The sequence below is a fragment of the Carcharhinus amblyrhynchos genome, chromosome 23, assembly GCF_965287045.1.
Source record: "Carcharhinus amblyrhynchos chromosome 23, sCarAmb.v2.hapA, whole genome shotgun sequence".
Lineage (NCBI taxonomy): Eukaryota > Metazoa > Chordata > Chondrichthyes > Carcharhiniformes > Carcharhinidae > Carcharhinus > Carcharhinus amblyrhynchos.
Genome location: NC_137346.1, coordinates 31902678 through 31915322, shown reverse-complemented (window position 1 = coordinate 31915322; position 12645 = coordinate 31902678). Strand labels below are relative to the sequence as shown.

At 43.1% G+C, this 12645-nt stretch overlaps 1 protein-coding gene across 18 annotated transcripts in view; it reads right to left on the bottom strand.

The window, feature by feature from the left end:
* tspoap1 (TSPO associated protein 1) overlaps positions 1-12645 on the bottom strand; it is a 253328-nt gene that overhangs the window by 114799 nt on the left and 125884 nt on the right. For all 18 annotated transcript variants that reach the window (XR_013889276.1, XR_013889277.1, XM_080210346.1 and 15 more), the window contains 3 exons: positions 11760-11867; positions 11119-11247; positions 3776-3952 (listed from right to left, as the gene is read on the bottom strand). Coding sequence is in view for 16 of the 18 variants with exons in the window: in XM_080210346.1 (XP_080066472.1) it covers positions 3776-3952; positions 11119-11247; positions 11760-11867 (414 nt within the window). In the remaining 2 variants the exon portion in view is untranslated. The remainder of the gene's footprint in view (positions 1-3775; positions 3953-11118; positions 11248-11759; positions 11868-12645) is intronic.

Genomic DNA, 12645 nt, shown 5'->3' with positions numbered 1-12645 from the left:
TCTCCCAGTTTTCAATGGATTCCTGTATCCCGATTTTTCCAAATAGTGACTCTGAGTGAACATGTTCAGGTGCTTGCCTCAATTTTCAGTGAATTTCTTCAATCAACAAGAGGCTTGTTCTGATGATTCTTCTTCTTCCTGGCCGAATCTCCCAGAATCCAATGGCTGCAGGCGGCATCATGTTGACTAAAGACTCTCTCTCTCTCTCTCTCTCTCTCTCTCTCCTCCTGCCATGCAGACTCTTGTCTCTGCTGACCATGGGGAACTCCTGTCTGTCTAAATCCATTGAATTTCAAGCAACCTAAATAGCTCATAAACAGCTGGCCTGCCTTATTCCCCATGGTTACATGAATCACATTAACCTTGTATCTCGGTGAAAATGATAATTAGCTACCTTGACCTCAACTGGAGCGTGAAGGCGATCGGCTCACAGGAGACACACATACAAAGCAATCAGACACAGAAAGAGGGACACAGAGAATTCTTGTGAGGAGAAGAAACAAAATACTGGCAGGAAGAGGTCTGCTTTTCCTGGCTGGCAAAAAAGGAGACAGGATCTCTTGGGGGTGCTGAGAGAGCTGGCTAAAAAGGTCTCAAACCTGGAAAAGCTGTGTGAATCACTCAGAAATCCAAAAAAACTGAGTGTTTTCCCAGAAGTGGCCAAACCTGAATGATGGTGATAGTGGTTGGATGGTTGGTTGAAAAAGAACTCTGGAAATCTGCCATGCGGTTTCACAGAAGTGAACCTTGCTGATGATAAATCATGCCCATGAAACTGGGGCGTGAAAACTGTTGTCGGACCTACTCTGTGTGAATAAGGAGCAGCATTGTTGGGCATTCTAGAATGAGAGGTCACAGTTTTAGGCTCAGGGGGTGGCAAAAAACAGAAATTTGAAAGAACTGTTTCACTCAAAGGGTCCGTGCTACTGTGGAATTCTCTACAGACTGCAGTGGAGGCTGGAACAAATCTGAGGAGATACATAGGTTTCTAATTGGTAGCGAGATAAAGGGTTGTGGGGAATGGGTAGGAAGGCGGAGATGAGATCAAGATGAGATCAGCCATGATTATATTGAGTGGCGGAGCAGGCTTCAGGGTTTGAAGTGCCTAATCTTGCTCCTAGTTCTTATGTTGTTGTGTTATATTTTGCCACTGTACAGCCAAAATAGTGGTACAATTATGTGGGGAGTGCTTGTGGTTGCGTAAGATGTATTTTTCTTGCATCAGCTACTCAAAGTGAAGTTTACCTTTTTATTTTCATATGCTTCTTAATTGACATGTATTGTGTGTTGGGTCTGATTCCAGTCAAAGTAAAAACTTCAAAAAGTGGAACCTTGTAGGTAATTCTCTTCATTTTGGGGGGCATTCTGTAAGTTTGGTTATTTTGGTTTAGTGTGCCACAATGGGAATTGTAATGTTGATACATTTCAAGGATGCGATTTTGCAGTTACAAGGAAATACTGGGACTATCTCCACTGAAGCAGAGAAAATTAAATCAATGCTTTCTAAAATTATAAAGCATTTTCCTGGAATAAACAGGAAAAGCCTATTTCATCTGTCTGGGGACCGAGTGAAGGGAGATGGGTTGTGAAGATCATTAGCTGAGAAACGTTACCGAGACAGCAAGAAGATAAGTTAGAAGAAAGATCTCAGTAGCTTGTCTGAGTGCGGAAAACCTTACCACCAGCAGTTGTCAGACACTTTTTGAAAAGAAAATGGGATAAATATTTAAAGCCAAGGAAGGAGCACAGGAGAGCTTGGGAAATGGGAATAGGTTTGGACTGTTTTAGCAAAGACACAACACAGACACAATGAGGGGAATTTACCCATCCCACCCACCACGGGAATCATGGTGGCCAGGGGAATAGTGGTGCAAAGATCTATTGACCTCGGGAGGGATTTTCCTATTTTGGGCCTATCGTGGCTGGAAAATGTCGCCAAATTGACTGGCCTCTTTCCCAAAAGATTATAGAATTCTACAGTGCAGAAGAAGCCATTCGGCCCTTCGAGTCTGAACCAACCACAAACCCCACTCAGGCCCCATCCCTATAATCCCATGCATTTAGCCCAGCTAGCCCCCCTGACACTCAGGGACAATTTAGCATGGCCAATCCACCCAACCTGCACATCCTTGGATTGGGGGTGGAAATCGACTGTGGCTGGGAATCGAACCCGGATCCCTGGTGCTGTGTGGCAGCTGTGCTAACCACCACACCACCCATCTGTGCCAATAAGCTTCCATGGAAGTTTTGTATGCCAATGTTGCATATTTAATATTGACTCAAGTTTACCAATCTGAAGTGGTAACTGTTTCTCACTCAATTGATGATGCATTTTCTCTTTTCATTGTTCACTTTGTTTGTCTTCCCAGAATTTTTAGACTGTTCTGAAAATGATTTGCTGTGTGCTTTGTTTCCACACTCTCATGATCATTCTTCATGCTTTCAGCAACTCAGACATTGTCACTATTCCAATTTCACCCAAGATTACAGCATTGTGAAGCATGTGAGAACTGGTATGTGGTAAGGGTGGCCTGCTGGAGATGAAAGGGTGATTTTGGATGCAGTCTTTCCCAAAGCATTCTATTACTGAAGGTTTTCATCACCTCATGCCTGGGTTTGTTGTTAATTCAGTCATAAGTATAAGTTGGTCACTAAATTCCATAAGAAAGTTAGGCAAGACTTTTTTTTAATCCAAAAATTGGCCACAATGTGAACTTCACTACCATGTGGACAGTTGATGCAGATAGCCGAGATGCATTTAATAGGCACTTGTGAATAAGATATGCTGCTGTCCTGAGGTGTGAATATTCTGCTTTACCAGTAAGCGTGCCCAGCAGAGGGCGAACTGCACACACTCAGCAGTGACTTGCAAAGAAGTAATGCTGCAACACTCAAACTCAGGAAGCAGAGAGAAAAAAAATACAGTAACATTCCAGAAATAAATTCTGCAGCTTTTTAAACTGATAAATTTTGAATTTGTAATATCATTACTTTCAATTTCTTTAACCCCTCTATTTCTGCCTGTGACTTTCTTCTGTCCATGTGGATGTACGGTATTCGTCCCAGAGCTGTCACTGACACAATAGGATTTGCAACTGTGAATTCTCAAGTAATCGGTACTTCTCATGGTATAACTCCTTATCTTGAGGTCTTAATGATTTGAGGATTTACACAGCAGTCAATACGAAACACTGACTCATTTTTGATGGTTGCCACCATCATGTTCAGTGTATTTTAATGCAGTTGTGAGTAATATAAATAATTGCGAATGCAAATTCTACAGACTTGTGCGAGTAATCCTGTGGGCAATATTTCCTATCAGAACATAACTAGCACATTTGTACTTCTCAATACACTTAGTCAATTGTAGCTCACTTTGAGTAAATATATCCTATTGGGTGGCACGGTGGCACAGTGATTAGCACTGCTGCCTCACAGTGCCAGGATCCCAGGTTCGATTCCCAGCTTGGGTCACTATCTGTGTGGAGTCTGTACGTTCTCCCTGCATCTGTGTGGGTTTCCTCCAAGTTCTTCAGTTTCCTGCCGCAGTCCAAAAGACATCCTGTTTAAGTGCTTTGGCCATGCTACATTCTCCCTCAGTGTACCCCAACACGTGCTGGAGTGTGACAACTAAGGGATTTTCACACTAACTTCATTGCAGTGTTAATGTAAGCCTACTTGTGACGCAAATAAAAAAAGACTATACATAATTTTTCTGAAGAGCAAGACTTCACTGTGAATAAATGGCATACCAAATCAGAGAGAAGTTTTGTACCTTTGATGGTCCCAGTTTTGCGTGAAGGTCACGACATTCTTGCCTCAGTTCTTCGATCTCTTTGTCCTTTGCGAGGATGACATCAGCATGTTCAGAGAGATCTTTGGCACGTTGTCTGGCAAATGCTTTCTTGTAATGTTCTAGACTGGAGCCCTTAACTAAGACAGGAGAGTTCACCTAAATGAAAACAGATATTATAGTCAATGACACAGAAAACCAAGAATTGTTTTCAATGGCTGGGATAGGTACACATTTCCCTGCATCGATACATTGATAGTCCAACTTTGTCCAAATTTTGGCCTGTGAATGTCAGTCAATAGCTGACTTTTCTGATCATTATAGCTATGTCATTGGAACCAATATGGGTGTTGATCTCTGGATGTTCACTCTCCCACAGCAGAGTATTCTGCAGTGTTCAGATGCACCCTTCACCCTGACACCAGCAAAGAAATACATCATCCTGGATTCAAGTCTGTGGCTGCAGCCCATTCTAAAATCAACAGAATCTCCTTTCATTATTGTTTACCCGATCTTCCTCCTATTGCCCCCATTTATGGCTGAGTAGTCCATGATGTTATGGATTTGACTCTGGTTGTACTCCGCAGAGGATCATCACCCTCACCAGTATTCAGGACATAATACTGGTTGGAGAGTGAGATTCCCTCAGAGGAGTTCTGCACCTGCGCAAGGATATTTTGGCCCTGGAGGGAGTGCAGAGGAGGTTTACTAGGCTGATACCGGAGTTGAGGGGATTGAGCTATGAGGAGAGGCTGAATAAACTAGGCTTGTACTCGTTAGAGTTTAGAAGAATGAGGGGAGATCTCATTGAGACGTATAAGATGATGAATGGGATGGATAGGATAGAGGTGGAGAGACTCTTCCCGCTCAAAAAAGACAGTAGGACTAGGGGGCACAGCCTCAAGATAAAGGGGAGGCGGTTTAGAACGGAGTTGAGGAGGAACTTCTTCACTCAAAGGGTGGTGAATCTCTGGAATTCTCTGCCCGTTGAAGTGGTGGAGGCTGCCTCGCTAAATATTTTTAAGAAGCGGGTTGATGGGTTCTTGATAAGAGAGGGGATTAAGGGTTATGGGGAGAGGGCGGGAAAGTGGAACTGAGCTACAACAGATCAGCCATGATCTTATTGAATGGCGGGGCAGGCTCGAAGGGCTAGATGGCCTACTCCTGCTCCTATTTCTTATGTTCTTATGTTCTTATTACCTGCTTTGACTTGCTTGATTGGCAGTCATCCATTCCTTTACTGCCTGCACACACTCAAGCTCTGAGGCGACCATATCTCAAAACATGCTATCCACAAGACGCTCAGTTGTGTGGGTGCACTGCATTGACTACTGCTCAAGCTCTGAAACTTGGAGCTCAAGTTCTTCCAGCTGTGGATATCCCCATGGTCATCTGCAGCATGAGAAATGCTCTAGAGTTTCAACACGGAACAGGGTTCGCATCAAATCTGAGGTGCCCTGCGATGCCGATATTTATTAGAAGAACTAAATTTAACAGGGATAAACTAAAGCCTTACTAATGATTTATCAGAAAAAACATCTATCCAGTTCATTCGTTTAGTAAGTAATAGTATGTTGCAGATTCTGAGCTGTGTGCTTGATACACCTCTCACAGTTAGAGAGCAAAAAAATACCCCAGTAATACTCACCACAATTACCTACCTGCTGTCCTGTGGCATCAACCCTTGATTTTCTTTTGATGATTTTAGAGACCTGGTTCACAAATGTTCCACAGGTTTGCCCCCAAGTTCCTTTATGTGTTGCCACGCCTCTCACTCACCTCCTCTATTCCAGGAGAGTGAGTCCATTTCTAGTATCATCTATGGTGATCAAGACTAGACAATGACTTTTAACCAGTGACTTAGCATCATTGCAGTGCTCTGATGCCGTCCTGGACTTTTAACGCAGGAGAATTTTACAAGACAGTGAGCAGACTGTGCTCCATACGACAGAGACACTGAGTGCCATTTAAATCCTCAGCAATTTCAAAAGGGGGAAGTGCCTTATTTGCAATAAAAACGGAAATTGATACATATTTTCTCATTCGACTGAGTTCACTTAAATGCTCATCAGGTCTAAGAGTAAAATCTGAATATGTCCAAACAATCACGAGGTTTTAACACATTAAAAATTCTAAACCAAGTGTAATGCTTGGAGACAACATTTGCATTTCACAAAAATGCTCTAAGCCTTCTAAAAATGGTCTGCCTCCTACATGATCATCTTCACGGCTCTACTCGCTGCCAAGTTAGCCAAGTCAGGTGTATTTGCATAGGTGTATCATATGCTAGTTCCAAGTATAGTCCGATCAATTTGCCTGTTAGTAGGGTAGGTACATAATATACTGGCTCTAAGTACTGCCTGATCTATTAGGCAGTTGTTAAGGTCAATGCATAAAACACTAATGGTGACAGCAGCAGAGATATATAACCCCTGCAGCAGCTTTGTAAATGGCAGTAGTTCTACGAGGAGTATGCAGACGTAAGTTCAGAAAGCAAAGCTAAAGATTACATAGGTTGCACAATGGACTTTCAATACGTAATTATTTTACAATGTATGCATTTTCCCCTTGAAGTTCTCTATTTGTGGGACATGGGTGTCGCTGGTGGCCAGCATTTATTGCCCATCCCTAGTTGCCCTTGAACTGAGTGGTTTGCTAGACCATTTCAGAGGGCAGTTGAGAGTTAACCACATTGCTGTGGCTCTGGAGTCAAATGTAGGCCAGACCAGATAAGAACAGCAGATTTCTTTCCCTAAAGATCAATAGTGTACCAGTTTTTTTCAACAACCAACAATGGTTTCATGGTCATCAGTAGATTCTTAATTCCAGATTTTTTTCCGTTGAATTCAAATTCCACCAGCTGCCGTGGCAGGATTCAAACCAGAGAATATTAGCTGAGGTCCTGGATTCATAGTGGGACAATAATAACACTAGGCTATCACGTGCCCATTGTTACGCATCTTCAGTGTAAAGCACGTGCAACAGTGAAACTCTTGCTGGACATGGGTAAGTGAATACACTGGTTGTTATGATAGAAGAGTCTGATTAGACTTGGATCAAAGCTTTGTTCACTGATTTTAAGCTACACAGTCACAGACAAAATTCAGCAGGGTCACGTGAAAATCAATCTACTCCTTAAAAACAATTCATTCCTGCCCTTAGCCTTGAACATTTACCTCTCTTCTCAACACAGCATACACCTGTCTGTCATTCTTTAGTACACCAGAAGGTGAAGCCTGACCTTTCAGTGAGCCGAATGCCCTCCCATCTGCTATTACTCCGTTTAGAATTCACCCTGATAGGCAACAGGACAGCTTACAGCAGAACTGCTCTTTCAAAGATACAGATGGGGGTATAGTATTGTGAACTGCAACTGCAACTGTGGACTGTTTTAGAACTGCTTGCTGCACATTGTGTATAGCTGTAATGCAGGGATCGGTCTTGGCATATTGTAACACTGATAAAAACAAGGCCTCAGGATTTTACTCTGTTGAGTATTCACTGCATGGTATTCAACAAGCTGGTGGTGATCCTGAAACAGAACATTCAATCCAATCACTGCACAAACGTTTTGTTGAATGGAGTACTGGCAGATTAAACACCAAATGGACAATCTTGTTATTTCTAACTGTGAATTCTGTCCGAGAAAGACCGGTATTAACATACATGCAGCCAAGGAGAGGCACTGATGTGAAAGGATCGAAATGCTAAAAGCTTTATCACCTCATTCTTAAATGTAGAAGGTTTGTGCCACATCTACAGGGATGCTTTGTGCTACATCCACAGTGACCAGCGAGCATCTTGTACAATATTGTACCAAACAAACTTGTGAATGCGATAAGAACCAGCCCCAATATTCCCTGCACTGCAGCACAGTAAGTGGATGATACATCTTTCAGTGGCAGTCACAATGCAGCTAGATATTCCAGACTCAGGATTGGTGACTCCTGTTAGATACGTTCCTGAGCTCCTGCTTCCTTGCGATCAAAAAGCTTTATTCTCATCTCCAAAATGATCCTTTGGAGTCGACAAAGGGTCATCTAGGGTCGAAACATTGGCTCTATTTTCTCCCCACAGATGCCTTCAGACCTGCTGAGATTTTTCAGCATTTTTCTGGTTTTGTTTCAGATTCCAGCATCCACAGTATTTTGCTTTTACCTGAGTCACATTGTCAACAACCCAATGGCTTGCTCTATTACTGCTCTGTGCTCATTTTGTTTTGGTTATGCCTTTCCTCTGCAGCAATGGTAGGGCTCCTGTCAGGTATCATCAACCACATCCTTAGAACATAACCCTAGTCTCCGCGGGGCCACCGTCCGACTCTTTTTGGAGCTGTGAAGATCTGTGGGAGATGTGACTGGCAGAGTATGAAGGTATCATGGCAACTTCCAGCATATTTTACACAGAAATGAAAGAAAACCTTCCAGTGGTCACATACGAGCTAGACACTGATCAATACAGTTTGACTGGTTGATCTGAGTGTGCCTTAACTGCCACATGTGTTGTTCCTGACTCCCTGGATCTGTGGGAATCAAGTCACTGCAGCAAATCTGAGCCTCTCATTCTGGCTGGCAATTGCAAAGTGGATGTAACTGGCAGCCCTGGCAAACATGGTCTTAGTCACCTAAGAGATACATTTGAGCGCAGCAGATTGTGAAATCCTGCAGATTCCTGAAAGGGATCAGAGGCAAAGAAATTCAGGACTGCAGTGATCTTGCTGGTCACTGGCCATCAGTGCCCACCAGGCCCACTGAGAAGAAGGTTTTGTTGCAGGAGGCTGCTTATACCAGCACCAATCTGTGGTTGAAATCTGAGCCTCCTGTTGCTCAGTCGTCAAGAAAGTTGATCCTGTTTGATTAACCTGGCCTGGGGTATCGCCTGTATCAAGCTGGAGTTCTGTGCTCACTCCCTCTGCCCTGGGGAGTGGCGGTACCTGCTGTTCTGGCTGATGGTGCTGCTCCTCTGTTTCCTCCTCAAAGGCCCAAGGCACAGCAACATTATCTGCTGCTGTGCAACAGTGAAAGCTGGCAGAGTGGAGGTGCAGGTCAAAGGGAGTGAAATCCAGGATAGCAGAAATGACCTCCAAAACATTGGAGCTCACCATGAAAGCAATGGAAGTATACTATCAGAATGATCAAACACCATGCACTTTGGCGAGGAACTGGCCGTCACATTTCAGTATTCAAAGGCTTTCCAACTTGACAATTTCACAGCCCTTACAATGCCTGCTGATTTCTCACCTCATTGAACCTGTGATGTGGAGATGCCCACATTGGACTGGGGTGGGCACAGTAAGAAGTCTCATAACACCAGATTAAAGTCCAACAGGTTTATTTGGAGTCACGAGCTTTCAGAGTGCTGCTCCTTCGCCTAATGAAGGAGCAGCACTCCAAAAGCTTGTGATTGCAAATAAACCTGTTGGACTTCAACCTGGTGTTGTGAGACTTCTTACTTATTGAACCTGGCTAGCTTCAAGCAGCTGAAGAAACCCTTGCGTTAGCAGTCAAAGCCAGAGTGCGGGGCTATCGCCTTGTAACATATTTAAAAATCAGACCCACTGTCGGCATTAAGGTTTCCCTATGCCTTCAAACACAAACTGGTTAAATGTCAAAGTGGGGAGGACCATACCCTGCTCGTCAGTCCACCCTTGCGAGTTAAAATCCTGCCCTCAGTGTTCAATATGTCTGAGATATACTGAGGTGTTTGTAAGTTGCAAAAGCAGATGAACCCTGTAAACACCACCACCTGTATTTACAAAGCACAGATCAAGCACGGCACAGATAATGATATGGAAAACATGCTGAGCCAAGAAAGGAAAAAGAAAAAGATTGGTCAAACAGGCGAATTATCAGGATGAGAGAAGATGAGGTGAGAGCGGTTCAGGGAGAGAGCTGCTGCTTTCACCCAGTATGGGCTGTCAGCACTTGATAAATCATAGCGATAACCTCTTCAATCATAAGATTGAGCAGTGAGCTTTTCAGTTGGTCGTTGTACACCAAACCATCCATGTGTGGCACAAACATAAACCCTATCAACGCCCCCAGCTGTGCCCAACCTATGCTGAGCTGAAATGTAAGTTTGTTGCCCTATTCCTGCTGACGCAGCTGCTCTGAGCCACAATTTCTTTTGGATGTTTTGATCGACTGACCTCACCTGCTGACAAGAGGATGAGCTGAACAATAGTGCAGCAAGCAGCGATTGGCACTTGTGTTTAAACATATACAGTGAGCTTTGTTTTATCTAATTTCACAATGTTGCAAAGAAAACAGAGCGAAATATGATGGAAAAATGCAAATGTTAAAAATCTGATCAAGGGCTACACACCCAAACTGTCATAATTTGTCGTCTGCTCTTAAAAAGGTGCTGACTGAACAGGCAGCAGTTCTAATACATTCCCCTTTTATTTTAGAGAAACAGGTTCCCGTTTACAATGATGCAAAACAGAATCAACTTTCTAATCTTTAAATGCAGTATTCAAAACAATATTAATGAATTACTAAAATGAATTATATTCTTTAGTTACAGCTATGTTTTCCCCTCTTTCCCTTCTCTTTTTCCTTCCTTTCACTTTCTCTTTTCCTCACTTGACTGTAGGATTTAGGATTTTTCCGAGTTTCTTTCACTGGAGAACAAGGGGAAGCAACAGAATAAAATGAAAGGACGGACTAGTGAACACCCTCTAGTAAAGCTGTAAATCCCATAGTTTTAATAGGGGCCTTCCACTGTTGAGTTAGATCCATTATCATGGGAAACCCTGTAAAAACTAGGCAAGTGCATGAGGTGAGGATTTTACATTCGTCAGTGGGCCTACAGCAGTGAGGTTTTAAAGTCCAACAATGCTTTTGTTTGGATGATGACACAAGTTGCACTGCAAGATTACACCGTTCAAAGATTTGTTCATTGCAGAAAGAACACAAATAAATTGGGCTGGCATGGTGGCACAATGGTTAGCACTGCTGTCGCACAGCGCCAGGGACCCACGTTCAATTCTGGCCTCAGGTCACTATCTATGTGAAGTTTGCACTTTCTCCCCGTGTCTATGTGGGGTTCCTCTGGATGCTCCGGTTTCCTCCCACAGTCCAAAGATGTTCAGGTTACGTTGATTGGCAATGCTAAATTGACCCTAGTGTCAAGGGGATTAGCAAAGTAAATGTGTGGGATATAGGAATAGGGCCTGGGTGAGATTGTGGTCGGTACAAACTCAATGGGCTGAATTTCCTCCTTCCGTACTGTAGGGACTCTATGATTCTAAACCATTGATTTTGATGTGTGGCATTAGTAAAGATCAGGCACTAACTCTCTTCATCATTCAGAGACAGACTCACCACTCTGAGGTTGGCTTCTTGAAGTTTCCTGGCTCTCTCCTCTAACCGCTTGGCAATATTTGCCAGCTCTGCGTTCTTCCGTTTTAGTCTCTTCACTTTCTCCTCAGTCTCTGGAGAGCTGCTTTTCCGCTGAAGAAAGAAAAACATTTTAGAAACATCGCTTTCTACCCTGTGAGTCTCTCAGTTACAAGTGGAAAGCAATCAAAACAGGATGGCGGACAGCCAGCATTCACAGGTCGTCAGCAGGAGGTACTGCTAGCCTGCCAAACATGTGCAAATGGCAACCAATTGAACAATGACATTAATAGGAACCCATGCAGTAGCACATCGGCACCAAATTCAGGTTCAAAGACCAAAATGGAGAGGGAAAGAGACGGTGAGGGAGGAAGTGAGAAAAAGGAGATACGTTACGAGAGAAAGGTAGAGGGATATAGAAAGAGACGAGGGGGAAGAAGGGGAAGAAAAAACAGGAGAGTGAGAAATTTAGAGAAGGAGAAGGAAATGATAAGAGGAGGGGGAAGATCGAGGAGAGGATGGGGTGAGAGAGTCTGAGGGACATAGTGAACGGAGAAGATACTGCAGTCTCAAGGTTAATAGGTAACACAAAAGATTCCTGTGTAAAATGGACATACTGCCCTTACCAGTAAAGTGTTTTCCTCTCTCAGTGTAATGCATGTGTGCTCTAACTCCCTGACAGCTTTTAGCAGCTCTGTATTGCGTCTCACCAGTGATCCATAACTGGCACCATTCTGTAAGGAAAAAAAACAACTCTATTTAATTTTGTAGAAACAGCTTCCTGGAAAACCAAAGATAGATTGAAAGGTTCGGGAAGCTGAAACAGCTTTTGATAAAAGTGAAGTTTGGAACTTATAGTACGAGGACATTGAGCAGTGTGGACATAAATATTGGAGCTGGATGTATTGGGACAAAAGGACAATTAATCTCTTGTATTTAGTTCACAAAAGCTTTCATTATAACTCCATGACTTACAATACACTCTTACAATTCTCATACTGAGCCCTTAATCTGTTTACATCAAAACTTATAGCAACCTGACAAAAGGCCCATTTGTCCAACAAGCTCACCTACATTTATTTAATATCAGCTCCATTTTCTTTCCTCCTCAGCACATCTCTCTTTCTCCAGAAAATCTTGAGTAGCTCTGGAATCCATTTGCATTACTTACATTAATGTTCTTTTCTCGTGAATTTATTCCATTTTTCCACTTTGGATGAAATAGTCCTTCCCCCACTCCCCGTTCTTAACAAAAATTATGCTGCCAACTGGAGAACAATACTTCTGGATCAACAATCCTCGATCACTTCATGGGAGTAAAAACATTTATCCAGGTCACCGTGAAGTCTCTCTTATAAACAAAAATAAAACTTCTTTCACCATTATTCAAGATGCGGAGATGCCAGCGTTGGATCCAGAGTTTCAGTTGTGAAGCTAAGCTACTGGTTTAAATAAAAAATCTGTCAAGTGAGTTACCTGATGAAGGAGCAGCGCTCCAAAAGCTCGTGATTC